Genomic DNA, 25,269 nt, shown 5'->3' on the forward strand with positions numbered 1-25,269 from the left:
TGTACTAATCTACTCTATGAAGCTACACACAAGCGACACACACAGTAGATAAAAGATTTACACAACACTCTGTTCCTTTCTAGGCTTTTCAACCCCCAAATATGATTGAAAGGATTTCGAGAGTACCAATAAGTTCCAGTTACGTTTTAAGTTTGATTTATTATTTAATTTTTTTTTACCAAAGATATTTAAATCTGCATAGCTGTGATTTATGTCCACAGACCTTTGTGTCTTATATTTACCATCAGTTTGTCATTGAAATTAAATTACTCTGCCACTAGTCTTACAGTCTTAGCAATACAACTCTTTAGTATTGAATGCGTCTCATGAAAGCAACAGAAAAGTAATAGAAATGTAACATATTTTGGTTTAAGCTGAAAATGCATTTACCAGTTTAATTCAACCACTGTGAGTCCATGTCTTTAGACAAGATAATTTCATAACCACACAACTGGTTAACCAACAAATTCATCATCACCTACAGAAGATATTTGTCACATTTTTGATCATTAAGGTTGTGCAAGTGGACGAATGAGGTCTCTAAAATTATGCATGAATAATGCATAATGTTGCATGGAAAAATAATTGAACAAATTATAGATTATTCCTTTCAAACATTTCACATTACTTTGTCTTTCTGGAGCACTTTCTTTACCCTCTTCAGAACATTTGAATCTCAAGGCCAGCATCTACCACTAAATATCAGTGTTCATTTAAATAGGATAGCAATAGGAAGTATAGTTATTTTTTCATTCTGGGTTAATAGTTAAAGGTTATGTGGGAAATTTGTGATGACCCATACCTTAGTGTTAACATTTATACAAATATATCCTCTGTAATACTTTACCTTGAGGTTGAACTCATTAATCCATTAGCCATCATGAACTAAAAATTAGCAACGATTCCCACTGCATTTATTAATGTAAGTTAATTCATGTATTATCTATTATTCATTGTTTGTTCATTAATCTTAATTTACCCATACTGTATATACCTTTAAATTTTAGAGATATTAAATTAACACTAGCCAAGATGAATGAATGCTTATTCATCGATAGTTTATCATTCCTAATGTTAACCAATTAAACCTTATTATAATGTGTTAATTCTCTTCAAAACATTACCGAAGCTCATTAAAAGAGAGAACCCTGTCAGTGGCTTTGATCCATACTATCAACAAACAGTCCTGTTTTAGTTTGGTATGGATCAAATATATACCCTATACCAACATTTTACACTTCCAAAATATCATCCAAAAAAACTCATGCTCAAGCTTACATCCGACATTAGAGGGATAGTTCACCCAAAAAGGTCAAGGTCATTTAAGACAATTCTGTCATCATTTACTCAACCTCATATTGTTTAAAATCTATAAGACGTTGGTTCCTCTTCAAAACACAAATTAAGGTATGTTAAAGGCCTTTAAAACCTTTTTGGATCCTGGACATACAGTGGAGGGACGGAGACCTCTCAGGTTTTATTTAAATATGTGTTTTGCAGATTAACTAAAGTATTACGGGGAAGTGTAAAAGATGATAGAATTTTCATTTTTGGGTGAACTATCCCTTTATTGGCTGTCCCAGCACCGGTCTTTTTTCTGACCAATAAAGGCATCTTTGTCTTTGACTGCAGTATGAGGTCTTGCTCGTCACAGTCTGGGTGAACATTCTTTGAGTGTAGATGTTATATTTAAATGGTAGATAATTACAATTGGGTGACGGCAGCATTTAAAGAGCTATACATACCTAGACCATACATAGAACAATTTCACAATAACTAGAGCTGAAACATACACAGTTTTCTCGTCTTGGCATGGTATTAGGAAGTCCAAGGCTTTGGCTATGTAGATAATAGTAATTTCATTTTGATTTCATGGTACCATGATATTAATTCTCAGAATGTCCCACCCTTAGACTACAGACTAGGAGGAGACAGAGAGGGTGATTACACACTCATTTATTAATGAGATGCCCACCCATCCAGCGCAACTTGCAAGCCAGCCAGCGCCTAAGGGGACAAAAGTATTCATAATGGAACTGCTGGAATTCAGGTGTCCTCCGGATGTCCCTAAGAAAGGCCAAGTCCAGCTCAGACTCTGTTAGCACAATAAGAAGTAGAAGGAGGGCAAAGAGCAGAGCCAGGGTCACTAAGAAAAGACGTGCCAAACTACAGATGAACTGATTCACCCCTTCCTCTGGGCCATGTTGGGTTAGCCTAGTCTTCTCCAGTTGAGAACGTTTCCCTTTGGGTTTAAAGCCCTGTGGCCTTGCCTGGTTTTGAGTACACAGTTCTGTTCCTCCTTCCTCTTGATTGCTGCGGGGGCCGTTTGTGTGGCGAACCTGAGCCGGGTCTGAGGGGTCATTGGACACCGGTGTGGGAAGCACGCTGTCAGAGGGACTGTAAGAGTCCTCGGAAAATTCAGCTGTTCCGTGTCCTCCCTCAGCTCCATTTCCATGGGAGCGGAAGAATGAGTTCCCATTGGAGACCGATCGGACTGGCGTGGAATGGCCACTGTCACGCAAGGACTCCAGACCTGAAATACAGTGAGGATGTACAGTGATTGTGTTTCATGTTGATTTGCTTTCATTCATAATTAGAACTGAAGTAGCAAACAGGATGCAGAATTACAATTATACATTTGATGTAAGAAACTGCAATAATTGTCATTTTTAGCTAGACAAGGGGTTTGATAAGAATGAAGTCTTAACAAAGTGTTGCCTAAAAGTTTAAAGAGTTGAGAGTTTTAATGGTCTTATGAACCGATTTCAAATAAATGCTGTTCTTTTGAACTTTCTATTCTTCGGTATATCCTGAAAATATCTCACAGATTCAACAAAAATGTAAAACTATTTATTTATTTATTACTATTTTCTTTTTTTGAGCAACAAATCAGCATACAGTATTACAATGATTTCTAAAGAATCATGTGAGACTGAAGACTGAGTATTTCCCTCTCATTACATACATTAAATTTTAAATTACACTACAACAGAAAACAGTTATTTTGAATAATAATACATTTTCTGAATATTACTGGATTTTTGATCAAATAAATGCAGCCTTGGTTAGCAATACTGACCAGGATGGAGGAACATTTAATTTCCCAGAATGCTATAACCGGTTACATTTCTCGGAACTGTAATTCAGAATACTACACTTCCTTTAAAGCTGCAGTCCTTTAAGAAGTTTTGCCTCTTTGTCGCCATCTCTGTTTGAAAACCGGGAATTGTAGCTGCTTGCGGAATTATCTTCCTTGTCAAGTCAAGTCACCTTTATTTATATAGCGCTTTTAACAATACAGATTGTGTCAAAGCACTTAACAGTATCAAATTGGAGGATAGAGTGTTAGTAATGTATAATAATAAGATTAAACACTCAATTTTCAGTTAAAGGCATTTCTTTATTGAAAACAGAGATTTCATTGTCTAGCTCAGTTTATTTTAAATAGTATCTGTGAAATCAAATTGACGATAATCACTAGAAATCAAGTGTCCCCAACTGAGCAAGCCAGAGGCGACAGTGGCAAGGAACCAAAACTCCCTCTGTGACAGAATGGAGAAAAAAACCTTGGGAGAAACCAGGCTCAGTTGGGGGGCCAGTTCTTCTCTGGCTAGGATATTGTGTGGGTTGTACTCTGGCACGGCTCCACCGGATGAATCTAATGTTTTGAGGTGAATGTGTTGCTGTCAAGCACCAGTGTGGATTTTTACTGTAATTCGCAATCACAGATTCTAATCTATGTTTTGGAATATATGACCCAAATAATAATTTTCACCGTATATTGCCATCTGAACAAGTAAGTAACAAGCATGCCAACTTTTGTTCTGACCAATTGAGGAAAGAAGTATTACAATAAATCGTGCTACAAATGGTGATTAAATCTAATGATCGGTTAGCTCATATCACATCAAACCGTGCAAATGTTATACTTTATTCTCAAATTATTAATGTTAACAACATCAGCATTGTGTGATTATGAGTATATTGTGTATTAATGTGTAGATTTTAATTTCTGTACAGTCTAATCTAATTGTCATACCATTCGAATTTCATATTAAGAAATTCTTTTAACCCAAAAAGCAAATTATGCTCCCTTCGAACTGGTTTTCTTTAAAATACAATTCTTGTGTAAACTAAGGCTATATGTAATCAGAAGCACATTTAAAACTGGAATATAATTTAATTTCATTCACACGTGTTTCATAAACACATAATCCTTTCTGTATTACAATCTGCCATCAAAATGATCAATTTAATTATTCTAGCTGCAGTGGGAAAAGGCTATAAACGATCCGCCACCTGCAGGATCCTCACATGAGACAACCTAGTAGCCGGGACAATTTATTTATGTTTACAGACATGATGTAATGACATGGCAGGATGCTCGATATTCCCGCAAAAACCCGTAGCACTCAAATCCGAAAACATTATAAGCTAGCCGCTGTGAATCGGGCTAAAGTAAGGCGATACTTTTGAACACTGGCTGGTTATGTACTTGCTCAAATATTGATTTCGGATCATTTTTAACCAAAAAATGGTATGGACTGCAGCTTTAAATACCAATTCAACTTCCTATGTGGTGTGGCCAGTTATTTTCAAATTCCAACTGATTAATTAAGAGGGAGACAATTAATACATTCAGAATTTTACCCAACTCTAATGTATTATACTGATTTCATAAACGTACTGCAACACTGGCCTATAATGCTCAAATGTATTAAAATAGATCAGTAAATTAAAAGTTGTACATTGGTATGGCAAGATAAATGTGTGGCAAATCTACTACTTTAGCGCAGTAGTATCCAAACTTTTTCAATATAATTGTTATGCCCAAATTGCAGAAAGTTTCAGAAAGTTTGCTGTGCTAGACGCAAGAAAAGTACTTCATATTATGTCCCAACCAAATATAGCTGAAAAATAATCAAATAACACATTCTAACATTGGTTAAACACTGCTGCAACAAGTTCTCATGTGTTTAATAACAGCAAACCTTGTGAAGTCCTTGATACATTGCATATTAATATTTATTCACAACACAAGCAATAAATCAAGAAAATGTTATTGGGAAAGGAAAAATAAAATTTTTGATATATTATACTGATAAATTGCACTATGATGTAAATATAAAAAGTGTATATATAGATCTAAATAACATATGAAAATATAGCTCCACCCACAATCCATAAAAGCTACACACAATCCATGCTAACAATGGTCACACTCTAATCTGCTATATATGTGCACATTCAAATGCAGTCACACTAAAACAAGTTGAACGTCCAGCTGTTCCAATCTACCAGGAACTTTACCTCCAGTGCTGGTGGGTTGAACGCCAAGTCTAGATGAAGCTCCAGAGGAAGTGGAGGAGCTGGGCAAGGACGGGAACAAAGGCAGAGCCCCTAGAACTTTCCCTAATAGCCTAGGTCCCATCATCAACACCCGTACCTTCACATCCCGGTAACAGTGGTTGATCATCCGCAGGTGAACGCTCACCTTTGTCTTAATCCGTATGAGACACTTCACCATGGTTTCAGAATGTAGCCGCTAACGTGTGTGATGTTCTCAGCCCTGAGTAAGTGTATCACCACTAGACCCCTTGCCTCCCTCTATCCTCCTGAACAAAAAGACATGACACAATGTTGTGTGTGTGTGTGTTTGTAAAAGGGAGTGTGAGAAAGCGAGAACACCCTAAAGCCCTAAAGCTCCGTAAGTCCCAGTATGCCCAAAAGCCAAGCTGCCCTGCATGATACAACCCCCCTCAAGCCCATTATAGGCTGTAACAAAGGACCACATACACTACACACTCATTCTGACACAAACCACATGACATACATGGACAGGCTATCTATTTATAGACTGTGTAATAATAGCACTGTTGATTCTTATAGTTGGACAAGTTTGTCAGTCATCATTGTCTCATTGTATTTTCTTGTGTATGACACAAACTGTCAGCCCACATGTAAGGCATGTGAAGCCTTGTATTTTCTGTCAGCATTTACTTTGTACTTTAATATAGTAAATTGCTTTAAATATACTGGTACAAGTTTTTGCAAGCACATTGTGTCTGTTGCACTTTAGAACTAGACTTTCTGTGCAAAGCATGTACTAGAATAAAACTAACCTTAAACTCAAAATATAAAACACGCTTATACAGTAGCCTCACACACAAACACAAACATGATGGCAGTTTGCAGTGTCAGTAAAGTGACTGGAACAGGTGAACGTCTGGTCACTTTGTGCACAATGAGAGCAGCTCTCGTGTTACACAGAGTAATAAAGAGAGCTGGAGTGTAGTGTATTCCTATCCCTGTCAAGAGCACTCTTTTGTTAAGTGTAATCTTTGGGGTCAGTAAGATTTTTTAAAGAAATTATTTTTTTTATTCTACTAAAATATTAATCAGCACTGTTTTCCCTATTTATAATAATAAGAAAATTTCTTGAGTCGCAAATCAGCATATAGGAATTATTTCTAAAAGATCATGTGACGCTAAATACTGGAGCAATGGGTGCTGAAAATTTAGCTTTGTTATCACAGGATTAAATTGCATTTCAATTTCAATATTAAAAAAGAAAAGAGTTATTTTAAATTTTAATAATATTTCACAATATTACAATTTTTACTGTTTTTGATCAAATAAATAAGAGCATAAGAGATTTCTTTCAAGAACATGAAGAAATCTAACCAACCCTAAACTTTTAAACAGTAGTCTATGTGTTTTACCTAATTGTGTGTGATGAATGATATATATATATTAAAAAAGACTTCACCCTGAATTGTAATTTCATAGCTGCATTGTGAATTGTAATTAAAAAAAAAATCTATTATTAAAATATTGGCAACAAGGGTCAAGCATTAAAAACCGTCTGCACGTTATATTCCAGTAAGGACACAATAAAGATTCCATGTGGAAAGATAAAACAAACCAAAAATCTCTGCAGAGTTTTTATAATATAGTCATCCCATGAGAGAAAAAAAAACGTTATACCACAAGATGGCAGCATTTCAGTGCCTATGGACTAACATCTTTTGCCTTGAGTTGCATTGAATTCCGAAGACACAGAATGCTCTAACATTGTTTTTCTAGTCACAAATCTGCTTGCTACCTCCATTCAACTTCAATTCAGTTTTTGTTCTTATAAAGGAGTTGTATATGCTAAAGTTGGTGTGTTTGTGTGTGCACAGGTTTGACTATACTTGTGAGGTCCAACAGTCCTCACTATTCAAAAATGTCCTCACTAATATGAAACCAGTTGAACACTGACTACTGAACCAGACCTTAATAGTTAAAAAAGGTGTATAAATCAGCCAAATCAAGATTATATTTAAAACTGTTGTTTAGAGCAAGTTTCTGAGAGGGATATGATTATGGGTAGCGGTTGAGTTAGAGAGTAGAAAATATCATTGTCTGATATAAAAACAATGGGTAGGCACATAGGCTTACCCTCCATGATGGAAATATGGACTGCTCGTCTTCGTGTTCGGGGAACGCTACTCTGTCGTGGGCCATGAGTGATGGAAGGACAACTCCTACTGGGGACCATCCCAGCCCTGAACACACAAAAGGATGTGATATATCAATAGACATACTGTCAGGTATAGTAAACCTTTCAATGAAAAATTGGGGGGACTCACCTGTGGATCTCTGGAGGTTCTCGTCTGATTTTGGCACTCTGTTCCATCACTTCCTTGGCCACTTTACCACTTTAAGATAAATTATGTAACCAAAATATGTGCAATGCTTACAGCTAATCCATTAATTATCATATATTCAAAACACAGGCCTAATTAAGCAGAGCTGACGAACCCATGGGGTTCACTTAATAACCACCATAGCAGATAATACTCACCTATATCTAAAGCGGCTACCTTTGAAGAACAGATTACCACTAGATACAGTGCGAACTTGACTTGATTTCTCAAACCTGTAAGAAATAAAGAAAACGAGAGATAGATTTAAATAAATCAGTTTAAATTATTATTCTGTGATTCTTGGTTATTTGATAGTTGGCCAATCTAGTTCTTAGGACAGTCTCAACAGTGGCTTTGTTTATGCAACTGCCTGAGAACCACTGATGTTAACTAATAAGCATAGGTAAGAAGTTTATGTCAATGTTTGATCTTAATTTTAATCTGATATGTCAAATCATGTGACCATACTGGTAGAAAGCTTGGTTTTCCACCCCACACTTCCATAGATGCTTGCAGGCCTCAGGTGTTTGAGCAAAGTAGGTCAAGATGATCTTCTGATCCTTAGTAAAGATCACAGGAGGTCAGAAAGTGTTATTATTTACTTTTGACTCTTTGTTCTTCTGCATTATCTGGGGCTATGTTGATTTCACTCACCTCTTGATGAGTTGCATATATATGAAATGTCTTTGCTTCAAACTTCAGTTTGGTCACCTCATTCCTATACAATAAGACAAAACACTGTCATAGTTATTCATAAACACACAGTTATTTGATCTTGACTTCTAAGCAAATGAAAATGATATGACAGATTCATTTCCCCTCTCTCACCATTTGAGGAAATGAGTCCTCCTGTTCCCCTGTAGTACCACAAAGCCAAATGGGGTAAATGCGAGAAATGCAGTATTACCAGACACATCCTGTGATCAAAAAAAAAAAAAAGACTTTCTTTATGAATGTAAAATTTAACAGACTATTTTCAGTTAGGAAACTTCTGTTGTACTTTGAAACGATTTCCTGGCTATGGGCAGCTGATAAGTTTTGCTCCTGACCTTGCATGGGTGTGGATCTACTCCATAAGTTTCAAGAGTCTGAGCTTTCTTTAAGAAATTCAGCTCAGCTGTCTCAGGACTCTGGCCACTGTAGGAAATGAACAGACTAGTTAATTGGCTGCATTTGTTCTAGCAGATAAATTTCATAAATTACATTTAATCTCTTCATTACAAACCTAATGTCTCTTTAAAAAGAGTGACATACTGCATGTGGCAGGCTAATTGAATGTAAACTTACATCAGCTCGGATTTGTGGATCTCAGCAATGCGGCGCTCCAGGCGCTCAGAATGCTTGGGAAAAAACTGAAACTTAGAGCTGTAACCTTCCGGATGCTTCCCCGGGTCATAATCTCCAATCTCAGCTAAAAAATATGAGAGAGAATGAAACTAAACCAGTGTCATCTTGAGAGTCTTGTCTTACAGTAATGTCAATCATATATATAACAAAGCTCTTGAGATGCCATAATTCAACAAATACTGAAAAAAATGCCTGCTGTGACTGTGATTTGCTGTTACCCTGCAGAATAAATGCGGCCAACGTAGCAGCATCTGAACTTTTGCACAGGAGTCGGCCATGATACAAATCTCTTTTAATCTGTAGGAAGACCAGGTATCTGAAAACAATGCAGAGGATGTATTAAACTGTCACTGCACTCATCATAAATACTTCAGAGAATTGGATAAGTTTCTGTAACTTGTACAGTACAATATTCCATATTCCAATTCTATATAGTTTTTCTGATTATGTATTGCTAAATATATACATACTAAACTAAATATATAAATTTTGAACAAAAATAGACTACATATTAATGAGCTGTACCTAGTGATCTCTTCTTTAAGAGCTGCAGGGTCCGGAGGATAGAATTTAACACGCAAACACATAGTGTAGGGTGGCTGGGCTAGGAAATAAAACATTCACATAGATATAATTAAGCAGTCAGTATAATCTTTTGGCATTTATGAGGGATATCAATGAGGGATATGAATGCAATGATTGTTCTTTTCACAACCTGTATAAAAAGGATGTAGCTGGGCTTTTCCACATACAATATGACTTACATCTCATTTGTTTGGTAATTGCTTTGCTGAATTCCAACCAATGCTGAAACAACATTGAACAAGAAATTATGTCTATAATGCAGATAGAAATTCCAGTTTAACACATTGTTATGACCAGTATTGTCAACTGATGACTGTCCTCCACTTTACATATCTATTGCATCACACCTTGCAGCTCTTCATCTGAATCATTGGGTGTCCTGCTTCACGCTCATGCACAAACATTAACATTGATACATCCATCAGGTATGGTTAATTACAACTCAGAGCTATATGTATTAGCATTAACCTTTAAATGTGACGGAGAGCAGGCTGTGATGAGTCTGATCATTTGATTGTATTTTCTGAAAGTCTGCTTTCTCACAGTCATAGTTTTGTTAATATTTTCAATGCTACATTGGCTGAATAATCCACAAGTGTTGTAAACTACTAACAACTAATTTTTATACTATAGGAACTCACCCGTTGCTTGTCTGGGTCCACAAATCTGATGCCAAAGTAGTCTTTCTCAAGCAGGTTTAGATGCTGACAGACCTGCTCAAACAGCCATTGCCCTTTTGCATCCCTCTGGAACAGAGAGACACAGGAATCAATGTGACAATGCTGGGACACAGTCCTTGGGATCATACTGGATCATTTCTTTTCACAATGCCTTATCACTCTAATTTCTTTGCTGACATCCCATGTAGTGTAAGTTTTCGTAGCTCTACAGTGTACTATTTCTAAACTGTGTAATGTTTGAAGGAATTTTAGCCCTTGAACAAAAATCCATTACTCCCCTTTCTTTTACATGAGATGGCTTTAATGTTACCCAAATTCATTCTGCTGATGTCTAATCTCTTATATTTTATATCGTAGGCATAAAGCAGGGTAAACAGCAGATATACAGCACTGAATCTGACAACACAGCATAAAAACAAGTTACTGAAATCCGTATTCTCCCCCATTCCACACATAATAGATTTAATGTTATCCAGATTCACTCTGCTGAAGTCCAACCTACTGTATATTGTATCCTAGAAAGCATTTTTGCTTAATGTGAACAGCTTCAAATATACAGCAGGGTTAGAGGTTACCAAAAACTGTTACCCCCCTCCGGGTCCTGACAACATTCCTGGGCGTGTACTGAGAGACTGTGCAGTGGAACTCACTGATGTCTTCACAGACATCTTCAACATCTCGCTAAATCAGGCCGTTGTCCCCACATGCTTCAAAGCTACCACTATCATTCCAGTCCCGAAGAAGTCATCTCCATCCTGCTTCAATGACTACCGTCCAATAGCACTCACTCCTATTCTCATGAAGTGCTTTGAACGGCTAGTCATGCACCACATCAAATCTGTCCTCCCCCCCTCCCTGGACCCCTTCCAGTTTGCATACAGGTCCAACCGCTCGACTGATGATGCCATCGCCACTGCCCTCCACCCAGCCCTCACACATCTGGACAAAAAAGACTCATATGTCAGGATGCTGTTCATAGACTTCAGTTCAGCATTCAACACAATCATCCCTCAACAGCTCACTCACAAACTGGTCCAGCTGGGGCTCAACACCTCTCTGTGCAACTGGCTGTTGGACTTCCTGACCGGGAGACCTCAGGCAGTACGGGTCGGCACTAACACATCCAGCACCATCACACTGAACACTGGGGCCCCCCAAGGATGTGTGCTGAGCCCCCTCCTCTTCACTCTGCTGACCCACGACTGCACACCGTCACACAACTCCAACCTCTTCATTAAGTTTGTGGATGACACGACTGTGGTGGGTCTCATTAGCAACAGAGATGAGACAAACTACAGGAGCGAGGTGAGCCGCCTGGCCGGGTGGTGCAGTGACAACAATCTCTCTCTGAATATGGAGAAGACGAAGGAGATTGTTGTTGACTTCAGGAGAGTACACACTCAGCATGCCCCTCTGACCATCAACGGTGCGACTGTGGAGAGAATTTTTTTATTTTTCTACAATGTCCTCAGACTGATAAGCTCCTCTTGCACTATATATATATACACTCTATACATATACACATATAACTGCCCAGTTTTGTTTTATTTAACTGGTTTGCACTCTATCTGCCATGTGCCTTATGCCACTTTATCTCTTTCTTTATTTTTTTTACAATGTCCTCATTTGTATATCTGTATATGTACATATGTTTAAACTGTACTTATGTATTTGAACGTCTACTGTCAGTGTTTAATGTTAACTGTATGCACCAAGGGTCTGAGAGTAACGCAATTTCAATTCTCTGTATGCATGTGCTGTACATGTGGAAGAATTGACAATAAAGCAGACTTGACTTGACTTGATGTCACACATAATGGCTTTAATGTTACAAAAATTATTTCTGGTAATGTCTAACTTCATGTGTTTTATATTCTAGAAAGCATTTTTCTCTGATGTAAATATCTTTACATATACAGCAGGGTCACCATTTATGAGGGGAAAAAAACTGCATTAGAGGTTCCCAAAATCTGTTACCCTTCTCTATTTTACACGCAATCCCTTTAATATCACCCAGATTCACTCTAGTGATGTCTAACCTCTTGTATATTATTTTAGAAAGCATTTTTGCCTGATGTGAACAGCTCCAGATATAAAGCAGGGTCACTGAATCCAATAACACAGCATATGTTATCAAAATCTTTTACTCCCCTCTATTTCATACATAGTTGCTTTAATGTTACCCAAATTCTTTCTGGTGAAGTCTAACCTCGTATATTTCCTAGAAAGCATTTTTGCCTGATGCGAATAGCTTCAGATATACAGCAGAGTCACCAAATCTGACAACACAGTATTAGAGGTTACCGAAATCAATTACCACATAATGGCTTTAATGTTACCCAGATTCTTTCTGGTGATGTCTAACCTCTTGTATATTATATCCTAGAAAGCATTTACCAGATAGATACAGCCTACAGTACAGTACAGATAACAAAAGTTACTGAAGTCTGTACCCCCCCCCCCCCCCTTTATTTCATACACAATGGCTGTAATGTTTTCTAAATTCACTCTGTTGATGTCTGTGCTCCTATATTTTATATCCTAGACAGCATTTTTGCCTGATTTGAACAGCTGCTGATATACAGCAGGGTCACCAAATCTAACAAGACAGCTGCAGAATTACCAAAATCTGTTACCCCCCTCTATTTTACAGTAAATGGCTTTAATGTTTCTAATATTCTGTTTTATAAAGCAATTTTGTCTGATGTGAACAGCATCAGGTAGCAGGGTCACTGAATTCGACAACATAGCATTACAAGTAACCAAAGTCAGTTACGCCCCCCCTTATTTCACACAGATTGGTTTAAATTAAACATTACCCAAATTCTTGCTAGTGATGTCTAACCTCCTGTATTGTATATCAGAATTTGGTCTGTTGTGAACAGCTATATTGTAGGATCACCGAATCCAACAACACAGCATTTACAGCACCGGTAGGGTACCTATGTCTTATGAGCCACACCTGGCTCTTTGTCGGAAATCATGTGGCTCGCCAGATCTCTCATCCTTACCAAGATAAAAAAAAAAAATTAGACAAATCAATAGGGTTCAGGTTTCTGCATAAAAAAACAGTCAATTACATTTTTTTTTTTGTTCTACAGACTTAATGAAAAGTTTAGAATCATAATATATTTTCAATTGTACTGGCTAAAGTGCATGTTCAGTGATGTTTGCAGGTGTCACGACAGTAATCAACTCCAAACAACTTAAGTTTATATTGTAAGATCTGCTGTACTCAAAATCAGGTCTGCTGCTTCAATTGTGCCTCGATGCAGCATCTGGTTACTGGCACGAACTAGCACCCGGTTTACTCGTGCCATGCACACCCTGGGGTGAGGTGCTGGTGTACGCTTAGACAGGGTGTAAGGCTGGCACTGAGGACCCCCAGCAAACACGTGAAGTTCACAATGTACAGAATTGGGTGGGGGGAAGAAAGCATTTTGTTTTCAAGGGGGCCACACTTTTTATATCTGAGAAACAGACATTCACCAAAACAATAACTACCTGAAATATTTTAGACCAAGTTCAATATTAAAATAGATCACCAATACAAGATCGATAAACCTAGAACAATTTAGATAAATTAGCTTCACAAAAACCCATTTGCACTATGCCTACACATTTTGTAAACCAGGCCCAGTGTTCTGTCGATTTGTGCTACCCTGTCAGATTTTGCTACCTCCCATTAAATCAGATACAATTCACCAACGAAAAATGCAACCTATCAGATTATGGTTTATTAATGTCTACACCTACCCCAATCCTAAACCTACCCCTACAGTAATACAAATACAGTAATTATGTGTTGTTCAGCGTGAGAAAAATTATGCAATATTGATGTCAAAATCTATTCATTATAACAAACAAACCATAGACACAATGTAAATGAGAGAAACATTGTGTGACAGAAATATAACAGTACGCCCGCCTTGGTGAGTAGTCACATAAACACAGTCAGTGTAAGCACTGTTTGTTAGCACTGTGCATTGCTCCTCACTCACTCACTCAAATACACACACACAACTCTGAAGAGAATGCTCCTCAGATGGTAACATATAAAAACCCACAATTAATTTGATATTTCAAATAGTTTATTGGTCAAAAAAGGTTCCCTCTTTTTCATACACAGTATAATATAAACTGTCTAACCTGCCTAACAGAAACCTAAGGGGGGCAGACTTCGAAATAACACCGATGTTCACCAGTCACTGGGAGTAGTGGCAGTCCATAAAGTATTTATCAGTGAGGCTGATATGTAAATCAATATTGATTAAATCAAAAGACTGCAGGTTTGATTTTTATAATTTTTGCTTTTGGTTATGTGACATCTATTCACCTATCTGAAGATGGACTCTGTCCTCCACTCCTTCATTACTGCAAATTTATATATGACCATGTATATATTCATATATTCAAGACCCATTTATAAAAAAAGAATGTTAGAAATGTACCTTATAGACACTGTATCTTTTTTAGTGTGCTGTAAGATGCAAACCTGCAGAGAAAAATAAAATTTAATAAAGAAACTGTTATTAATCAAATGATTACAGACTAAGCTGAATAAAAGAGAAATGTCAAATTCTCAAATGTTATTATATATATTACTTTATTAGAAGTATCTGGTTTTATTGATTAGTTATTTTCATTTTCATATTATAATTTTTTTTACCTTTTTACCAAATAAGGTGCATCCTAATTTGCATATTTATGTACTATTTGCCACATTTTTCTTGGCACACTTTGCGCCCCTTAATACCAGTTGGGCATGTTTATATTTAAACATACTTTTTACATTTTTATATTCAGGTTAATTTGCCTCCACTGATGTATCACCACTGGTGATCGCAATCTTGCTGTTAGTGGAATTGCTGAATGACGTATTTTGTTACAGTGGTGAACAGTCTGATACATCAAGCTCAGGTGGTGGCAATAATTACAGTGGCAGTCAGAGTACAATTAAAGAGAGAGGGTGTGAGCATGTGGTCTGGCTTCTGTTTAAGTTCCAGCATTATGTCTCTTGCTCCAGAGAGAGTTTAATATTTCAGAATCTCTCTGGAGACATCTGAGCTCAATCAAATATTAACATTCACACAGCACTTTGAAGGCATCTTAGAAAGCTTTAGAGCTGTGCGATAGAGGAAAATCAGATTTAAAATAATTATTATCTGCAAAAAGCAGTTCAGGAAAGTGAAGGATCAGGGTCACAACAGCAGCTTTCAGGATTCTAAACAGACAGATGTGAACTAGCAGACTGGCTTATCAGATATCATATGCACTAATGTGGAGTATTTGCCCTGTGGTGTGAAAAACAGCTATCTCAGTTTGTTCTCAGATCTCTATTCACTCTTTTTAAATATTCAAATCAGCTCAATATCTGCATCACAAACAATATTAATAAATTATGCTTTTCAAGTCATGAGAAGGGAAACCTAGTGAGATGTAAATGTGTGATTTGTGTTTATATGTGTATTGTGTATATGTGTATGTGTGTGTGTGTGAGAGAGAGAGAGAGAGAGAGAGAGAGAGAGAGAGAAAGAGAGAGAGAGAGAGGGATATAAATGGTTTATATGGTTCTCTTGGTAAAAAGCAGTGTCTGGTTAGTGCTTGCTTGCCTCTGCATGACAACTAAATAGTGTAAGGAGATGACTATGATCTTAATGAAATCTTTCCATCACTCTACACTGTTTAAATACTTTATATGCAAAACCCCAAATTTTCCCATCATGATTTAGACAGCTGCACTGGAGCATGTATCAAAATCTTGCAATTATGCCATATGGCCAAGATTTACTCAGAAACATATTCCCCTAATTTCCCAGGCAGGTTTGTATCAAATGAGAGATCAGTTTAAATTCTCCCAAATACTAGCAACCATAAACAGAAGTCTGTTTAGTCCTAAAATGTAAGTGTTGCTACAGGTCTTATTCCTTGCTGTGCCTTTTTATACGAATATTATATAGTCCAGCATTTTAGGAGTTTAAAGGGTTAGTCCACCAAAAATTAAAATTCTGCTATCATTTACTGGTTGTATGCGAATCATATTTTGTGTTCAGCAGAAAAAAAAGCAATTCACACAGATTTGAAGCAACTTGAGGATGAGTAAATTTTGGGTGAACTATTCCTTTAAAAACCTGTTGTCACTATATGCATTTATTTTATAAAAGAAAGTAACATCAACATCTCTTTTTGTCCACAGCAGAAAGAAAGCCAAATGGCGAATGATGCAAGGGTAAGTAAATAATGGTAAATTGAAAATGTATTTCAAAAATATACTCAGTCATATCAGTATTTTGAATAAAAGATTTTATGGTATAAAAGGCAGAACACCTCCAATGTTTCTACAGTGCATTGGTAACAGTCCAATGCAACTGCCATGTTGGCCAGTGCAACATGAACAAGAACTCACCTTTTTAAATACAAACATATTAAATTATTCCTACAAACAAAGATTCCATTGCTTTGAAGTAAAATCCCATGAAAATTATTTGGTTAGGCTGTAAGTAACTTTCACAGAATGACTTGTCCTGTTGTATTTAATAAAAAATTTCCATCAAAGTGTAAATTCACCCTGACCTGGTTTATCAAATCATTTTATCTGTTAGTTGTATAGCCTGAAGATCATTTTACAGACAGCATCTGAGCAGGAGCAAAATAGTGCCAACAGTTAGATATGCAGCTGAAGACCTGAGCAAACCAGTAAAGTCTTTATATATAAAACAAGTGAGATATAAAGTCATCCTTTCACATTTCAACGTACTGCCAAGCACACTATATTGTGGGGGACAAGAGGCCCAGATTATCTAATTCTTGGTTTGTTGTTTGTCTTGTAACATTAGCTCAAAACAGGAACAAAGTCAGAAAGACATGCACTGTCACTGCTGCAGGGAGTGTGAGAAGAGGACTTGGAAAATTAAAGTAGGCATGCGAACAATACCTTTTCATTGTCTGACAGTCAAAGAGATTTAAATTTAATAGAGACAATATAATAAGTAGCTGAATTTAATCTACATTTATGTATTTGGCCGATTTTAGTTAACATTTTATTAGTTCATGTATGTCCTAGGAACTGAACCCATGACCTTCGTGTTGCTAGCACCATCTCTGATGTTTGAGCAATGGTGGATTTGCATTTTTTTTTGTCTTTTATATTCTGCACATTATGATATCCAGCCACTATGACACTAATTTTATGTATTTTATCACAGAATGAAATCTATGTCACAGTTTATTTCTCTCATGTTCTCTGTTGTTTTGGTCATGTGTTGATTAAGAATGACTGACTGAGGAGTATGATTCAACGTGGCAGAGAAACTAGCCATACCCCACGGTCATTTTACAAATTACACAGTAGGTTGAGTTTGTAATAGCCTTCCATTTCAATTATTACTCTTCTGGACAATATCTACTGGAGTACTGTGGAAAAAATAATTACTGGAGTACTGTAGGGGAAAAAACATTCTAAGCAATGAAATATTTGTTTTTATTATTATTAAGAGGAGTTATGTGCACTTCATTGATAACTGTCTGCTTTTGTGTTGTGAATGAGAATGAGGGCCTGCTGATATCTGGCTTGTCCTTGATAGGTGAGAGTTGAGGATTCTTTTCAATTCAAAGGTGAGACATAAAGAATGATACAAGGCCTACAATAAATAACCCTTCCTCCAATCACTCATAAATGCACAGATTGTATACAGCACAATCTTTGTGTGGCACAAGCCTCATTACATCACATCTTTTCTCTTTTTCCCCCATGAAATACAACACCATCATGAGAAAAATATAAAACCATTGTTTTCATTCTGATCATATGTGTTGATTGAAAAAAGAAGCCACACCCGTGAGAACAATTGCAAATCGTCCTGCAAGCAGCTGTAAGATATGTAGGAAAAGGAAGCAATTAGACACCGCAAACCATGTAAGATGTGTCTTCCTCGAGGACATGCCCTCAACAACTGCTACTTTCTTATGAAGTTAATTATGATTCTGAAATGTTAATTAGAACAATGCAGCCCAGATAAGGCAACAATATTACAGTGGACAAATTGACGAGGGTTACATAATATTTTATTATCGGAATAGTTGGCATCTTGCAATTGAGAGGCATGTATTATGTGTGTGGCCCTACATTAAGCAGTGAAATCTACCTGAGAGGAAATCGCTGACCTACACAAAGGTGAGCTCTGTAATGAAGGTATATGTGTGAGTGTCACAGATATCTGGTCTCTAGATGTGTGACTGCCAGGAGCCAAACACCGTCAGCAGTCTCTCAAAACAGAGAGGCCATATTTCACTAATAAGCATTTCATCACTAACCAAACTCCACTGTCCTGATCAATCAATTACAGAGGACGATCCCAAGTGGGACACAGGAAGGAAAGGACAGGAGAAGACTCTATATACAATATACAACCGCCATGTTTGAATGAATCCTGTGTTAGAGACGGGTATGTGCGTGTGCACACGTGTTCTCATATCCTGTCTGACGAGAGCAGGAGCAGCTGGGAACTGATGATGGAATCGGCCTGTTGCCATGGAGACCACAGCATCACACAGAATTCCAAGGACAATGGAATGTCACAATCTAAGGTTGATATTCCCAGACACAAGACAGACATGACCTCACACAACTAGTGCCATCAGTGAAGACCATCACCAATGCACTCTTCCAAGAGTTAATGTTTCATGTTGTGAAACCCCATGTGTAAATAACTTACACAGAATGCTTACGAAATTTCAAAGCAGTGAACTTCTTGTCTTAGAATAAGATTTTATATATTGTTCCAGTTGTGAAGAATTCTGCCTCAACTAAGCTTTGAATATCCTCACAAAATCCAGTAACTCCCTGATGTAGCCATGATAAACTGTCACACCAAAATGTTCAGATACATGATCCTATAGATATTTCCCTATATTATATATATATATATATATATATATATATATATATATATATATGTAACGCACTGCTCAGTCTATTAAAAAAAATACAGCCAATCTACTGTGTTAATATGAAATAATTTTTTCTGAATTGGTTTTTCACAGAAGTTTTTCTTGCAGTTTAAATTGTGCATTAACACATTGTGTTGTGGTTTTGGGTTAAAGAAATTTTTTTTACTCGTTGTCGTACCAAAATAACGGTTCCTCCTATTCTGACCTTGGAAGGGGACTATATTGAAAGAGTAAATAGTTATAAATACTGGGGCATATGGCTTCATGAATGGTTGGGTTTTAATATTCATATTGAAAATCTTTTAAAAAAGCTCAGACCTAAATTGGGTTTTCTGTTTCGTATTAAGAAGTGCTTTCCTTTTTAAGCAAAAAAAAAAAAGAATTATCCAAAGTTGTTTCCTTTCAGTGTTGGACTATGGTAATGATAATATGGTAATCATGCTGCAATACGATTTGTGACAAATACATCTTCACGTTCCCATCATTGTACTTTGTACAAAATGGTTGGTTCTCCTTGTACCAAAGGTGAAAAATGCACATGCTACTATTTACTGGCAAGGCATTACTAGGTAAACTGCCAACTTATATTCGTAATCTTTTATCATATTATACTTGTAATTATAGCACTAGAAAATCTTATAAATTACATTTGACTGTTCCTAGAGTATGTTCGGAAAATAAAGGAAATAATTAGTGGATAGTGTCCTGGCAGAAAATTACCAGTACCTTTTCTGTTTTGTTTTTTTTTTGTTTGTTTTTTGCGAACATGGTACACATATACACAAATATTATCTGCTACAGTCTACATTTGTATTTTATGTATGTTGTAGAGATGGAAGGAAGTTGTGAAAGGCTGATCCTGTTAATTGTAAGTGATAAATCTCTGATGACCTCACCTGGTCCCATAACACCTCCACTCTGGTCAAAAAGGCACAGCAGCGCCTTTACGTCTTAAGGAGCCTTAAGAAAGTTCACCTGAATCCCAGGATCCTTGTGGAATTCTACCGCTGTACCATTGAGAGCATACTCACGAACTGCATCTCAGTATGGTACAGCAATTGCTCCGCATCTGACCGCAAAGCACTCCAGCGGGTGGTGAAAACTGCTCAACGGATCACCGGCACCCAGTTAACTTCCATTGAGAACATTTATCATAAGCGCTGTCTGGGCAGGGCAAGAAACATCATCAAGGATGCCTCTCACCCTAACCATGGACTTTTCACCCTCCTTCCATCCGGCAGGCGTTACAGCTGCCTACGCTCTCGCACTAGTAGGCTCAGGAAGAGCTTCTTCCCCGAAACTGTGACACTTCTGAACGCCACACCACCAATCTAACTCCTGCACCTGCTTATTATTACTGCACTGGTCACAGTACTTTACACACATGCATTTGCACTACTCATATTTTGCACAGACTGCACATTGTTAAAGTTATTACAATATAAACTGTCCAAAGTTGTTACTGTACAAAGCACAGTAAACTATTTCTATAAAATATTGCACTGTTATTTTGCATAGAATACATTGTTCTATCAATACTTGCACACACTCATCCAGCTGTATTTATTTATTTATTACCACTGTTCTCACGTCTCTGCTGTTCATAATGTGTATATATAATCCCACATTGCTCTGTTCATAATATACATACAATCCCTATTGCATTCCTATTTATATTCTGTATATACTCTGCTCAATACTGTATATAGCAATTCCACATACATTCTGTAAATCATATCTTCATTTACTCTGCACTTATATGTATATAAAACACTATATTCTTGCACTTCTGGTTAGATGCTAACTGCATTTCATTAGCTCTGTACTTGTACTCTGCATAATGACAATAAAGTTGAATCTAATCTAATCTAATCTAATAAGCAACTTATTTTTTAAATATTTAGCCCAAAATGCATGTCAGTTGGGTCTCGTTTAAAATGAACTTCAAAATATACACATTAACTGAAGATTTGAACTTTTTTAGCCAGAGCAGGTACTGCTTTAACATCACAGTATAGGCTCCTGCCATTTTAAAGCAACTATTGTTGATCCTGAACATCTGTGAATATTTGGCCCAAGAGGGAACTCATTAATAAAAGCATTCCTAACACTGATATAGCAACTGAGACATTTTCATTGCTCTTGCTGTTCAAGCTCCACTGTGTGGATGAAAAACAGAACCACTGTTTTTCTTGGCAACTCAGCCAATGGTTTTGCTGCATGTCTCAAACCTTCCTTTTAACTGTTCAGTTAATATAATGAAATAGTAATGCATTCGTGCAACTCAATACAAGTCATTTATGACCTTCTAATCAACACATTTACAAATCAATTCATCTTTCATGCCTAAAAAAGACTCTGGCTTTTGAATTGCATAATAATGTGGCTTGTAGTATCTGTGGCCAAATAAGAAGCACAACAGCTACTGTATCACCAGTATTGCACGTAGGCTACTACAATCTTTCAGCAGTTGTTATCGAGGATATTTCGCCCCGAGAGGCAATTTATGCAACCTTTCCAGTTTCCACTAGTGTCTCTTGCCGCTGAATGTGACTCAGGTCTCTCAGGCTGGCGGCAGGCACTACGTGACAGGTGACCCGCTGCTCTCTAAAGGCAACAGACGGGTCACCGAAACCAGCGCTGATTCACTCATCGCGTGAGCCAAAGGAAATGTCCTAACACGTTAATTAGCCATTACGCATTGCAGCCCTCGTACAGTGTCCAAATGCTCGCGGATATTCCCGCTTGAATGCGCAGCATCAGCAGCGCGAGCATTGAGACACGTGTGTGATGAAATGATGAAAACATGTTAATACTGACCTGAACCGTACAAGTGTATTCCGAGTCGTCCAGCAGTCGCACCGTACAGTTGAATTCCCTGTCAAGACTCCGGTCGCTGCCACTCATCAGTCGGCTCAACATATTGGCCAGTCAGTACAGACGCATGAGCGTTTAGGACGAGCGCAACATGTCACTCACTGCAGACATGCCAGACAGACCCTTCTCTGTGATCAGAAGCCCTTTTGAGTCATCGCTCCCCATCGTTATCCTTTAGACTGGACGGTGTGGTCTCCTCTGCCGTTTGTGGATTTATGCCAACGTTGGAGGTAGTCCAATGCACTGAATAGACTCAGGCACAACAGCCCATCCATATTCATGCATTATTTCTGGGGAGGGCTGAGGCGGAATGTATTCATAAACTGGAAGCCAGTGAGAATCGATGTTCATAACGGTTTAGATGAAGATAGATTTGTCTTCTGGAGAATCATTAACACTTATTAAAATATCCGAGAAAGACAGCACACAACGTTCATGAGAAGAGTGTTTCTCGTTACATTACATTACTGTTATCAACAGTTATGAAGGTCTTACTTGTGCAAAACAGATATTCCAAATATTTCGCAAAATCAGTTTTTCTCACTCAAAATTATATATTATTTATATTATATTATTAATTATATATATATATATATATATATATATATATATTCACATATGTGTGTGTGTGACCCTGGACCACAAAACCAGTCATAAGTAGCACTGGTATATTTGTAGCAATAGCCAAACATGCACTGTATGGGTCAAAATCACCTATTTTTCGTTTATACCAAAAATCATTAGGATATTAAAGATCATGCAGAATAACGATATTTTGTAAATTTCCTACCGTAAATATATCAAAACTTAATTTTGACCAGTAATATGCATGGCTAAGTACTTCATTTGGACAACTTTAAAGGCGATTTTCTCAATATTTAGATTTTGTTGCACCCTCAGATTCTCAAACAATTGGATCTCAGCCAAATATTGTCCAATCCTAACAAACCATACATCAATGGAAAGTTTATTTATTCAGATAATGTATAAATCTCGATTTCCAAAAATTGACCCTTACGACTGGTTTTGTGGTGCAAGGCCACACATATACATAGTTTCCCCTGTTGGCATCTTCTAATCCATCGCTTCAATATGCCTGTCGTTATATATTATGATGACTCCTAATAAATTCAAAACTTTGTTTTTAATTAGTCAATTAACACAAGGCATGAATATAAACAACACAATTTATGGTATTAATTTCATAATAAATCAACAAATGTCACTAATCGATTTAACATCCTGGGCTGAGGTACACAAAATGAGAATTGTTTGTAACAAATATCCGAAAAATATGTAATACATTTTTAAAATAGCTTTTGAATTGCACGTTAAGTTAATGTTTCAGTTACAGTCCAAAAACAAAGTGCAAGCCCTTGTTCCACATCCCTAATGTAACTTGGGAAAAATCAGCAGTGGTGTCTGTGATTGGCACTAACAATTAGACAGGATATTTAATTAAGGAGTTAGAAAATAATGAATTTGAACAAGCATTTCATATTTTGCCAGATTTACATATATAAATTATTCAGCATGGATTTTTCCCTTTTGAATGTGAGAGAAACAAAAAAGGGCTTTGGTAAACAAAACTGAAGGTTCAACACAGTCATTCATTATCATATTGCCATTATTACCAAAACACAAACCACCAAAACTATTCTCTTTTCTATATAAAGTATATGTTAAGACATATGCATTTAAAGTTGACAAGTGCACACACTTAAAGTGGACAAAGTAGAAATTTCACAAAACACCACTAGTACAAACAAAAACATTAAGATGTGGCAGAATGACGGTGCAGCAGTTCAATTTCCATTACTGATATATGATTAATGCACAGAGGCCAATTTGAATACTCTACACAAGATAATGAACTCTTGCATAGCTTTTAGTACATTATTCGATATTTAAGGCATTTTGTTTGACACAGATGTAATTTTTGGTTGGTTGTAGGCATCAGTCATGGTTGTTTTAAGGGGCTCAGACTGATTGACCAACTGATTAACAGAGAGAAAGCGGCAGACTAGAAAATTAGGCCTATGTGCTAGTGGAAACATTGGCTTTCTTCTCACTGAAGAAACTCTTAAGCATAAGCACCTGGCCAATACAGACCACAAACAGGATGACGGTCTCCCCAATAGACCAAAAGTGCACGCGTTCATTCAGGTCTTCAGCCCTGATTCGGTCCTGAGCCTCCCGAAGACGGTACCAAGTCTGAGAATCTGAAACCACTTTCAGGATCTCATGAATAGACAGGCAGGCTGACTCCATCTGCATGATTCATTCAGAGGTTCAGATCAAATGCATATATGCACGGTGCATGCATGCGATGTATGAGTGAATGCTGTTTGCATTTCTCACCTGTGTGAGGGCTGTCACTTTGTTCATGACAGGCATTAATCTGTCATCCTCTCCGGTTCTGAAGTCCAGGTAAACGGTTTTATGAGAGAAGGTTGAAAACTCGTTGCTAAAGCAGACCTTGTACACTCCCTTCATGGTTGTTGTATGGGAAAAACTGTCATATTGCTTTTTTCGTTCCTGATACAGCTCATTATTCAACGGGTCTGTAACAAAACAGTCAACATCATAGTTTCCTCCAGCAATAACCTGTATGGAAAGAAAAGCATTGATATTAAGAATATTTTAAGTTGTTTAACAATGTTTTTCAACTTGGAAAACAAAACATAAATAATCAACATTGCTAAAAAAAAAAAATGTTAAAAGCAGCTTTCGGCACAATTACCTGAAAGTCTATATCAAACTTTGCTCCTTGTTCTAGGTCCTCGTAAAAGCATTGTTTCTCGTTATCGGGCAATTCAAAAGTTAATTCGGTGGCATTTGCAATGGCTATATACACAGCCAAAATTAAAAGAAAAGGGTACCTCATAGTGTTTACGTGGAAGAAAACTTAAATTATTCTTTAAAATTCACAAAAAGACTCCTCCATTGAGTTACAGCTGAATTGCTGAACTTTCTCAGACACTTGACAGCTTGAAGCACCACTGACGTGGCAGGAGGACAGGTTACTTCCGGGTTATATGCCTTAACTTTTCAAAATAAAGATATTTCCGTAATTATAAATCAAGGATTTTTCCAGGTGGAACACACAGATTTTTTAATTAGAAATGAAAGAAAAATTA

General features: G+C 37.0%; 2 protein-coding genes across 2 annotated transcripts; both read right to left on the reverse strand.

Annotated features, from left to right (window-relative positions):
- Positions 1-1,952: 1,952 nt before the first annotated feature.
- On the reverse strand, positions 1,953-22,174 carry LOC306880891 (FERM domain-containing protein 5-like; the record flags this gene model as incomplete). Its single annotated transcript, XM_079434696.1, has 14 exons — positions 1,953-2,533; positions 7,444-7,550; positions 7,635-7,703; positions 7,850-7,924; positions 8,160-8,251; positions 8,346-8,409; positions 8,520-8,608; positions 8,741-8,828; positions 8,979-9,102; positions 9,257-9,354; positions 9,564-9,642; positions 9,803-9,845; positions 10,265-10,369; positions 22,073-22,174. The coding sequence occupies 14 exons, from the start codon at positions 22,172-22,174 to the stop codon at positions 1,953-1,955; spliced, it is 1,716 nt and encodes a 571-aa protein (XP_079290822.1).
- A 1,080-nt stretch (positions 22,175-23,254) lies between these two features.
- On the reverse strand, positions 23,255-25,142 carry LOC306879932 (transmembrane emp24 domain-containing protein 3-like). Its single transcript, XM_079433166.1, has 3 exons — positions 24,873-25,142; positions 24,491-24,736; positions 23,255-24,400 (listed from the first exon to the last, which is right to left on the reverse strand). Exons 1-3 carry the CDS (start codon positions 25,014-25,016, stop codon positions 24,167-24,169), a joined length of 624 nt encoding a protein of 207 aa, XP_079289292.1. The 5' UTR covers positions 25,017-25,142; the 3' UTR covers positions 23,255-24,166.
- Positions 25,143-25,269: the final 127 nt, after the last annotated feature.

Source organism: Barbus barbus, assembly GCF_936440315.1.
Source record: "Barbus barbus genome assembly, chromosome: 2".
Taxonomy (NCBI): domain Eukaryota; kingdom Metazoa; phylum Chordata; class Actinopteri; order Cypriniformes; family Cyprinidae; genus Barbus; species Barbus barbus.

What these genes read in the sequence shown, in the direction of transcription:
- LOC306879932 (XM_079433166.1), bottom strand. Translation starts at nt 25,016, where the DNA reads ATGAGGTACCCTTTTCTTTTAATTTTGGCTGTGTATATAGCCATTGCA. An exon ending in AGTTTGATATAGACTTTCAG is followed by an intron (nt 24,737 to 24,872) that starts GTAATTGTGCCG and finishes CTTTCCATACAG; the next exon opens with GTTATTGCTGGAGGAAACTA. An exon ending in AAGTGACAGCCCTCACACAG is followed by an intron (nt 24,401 to 24,490) that starts GTGAGAAATGCA and finishes TGAATCATGCAG; the next exon opens with ATGGAGTCAGCCTGCCTGTC.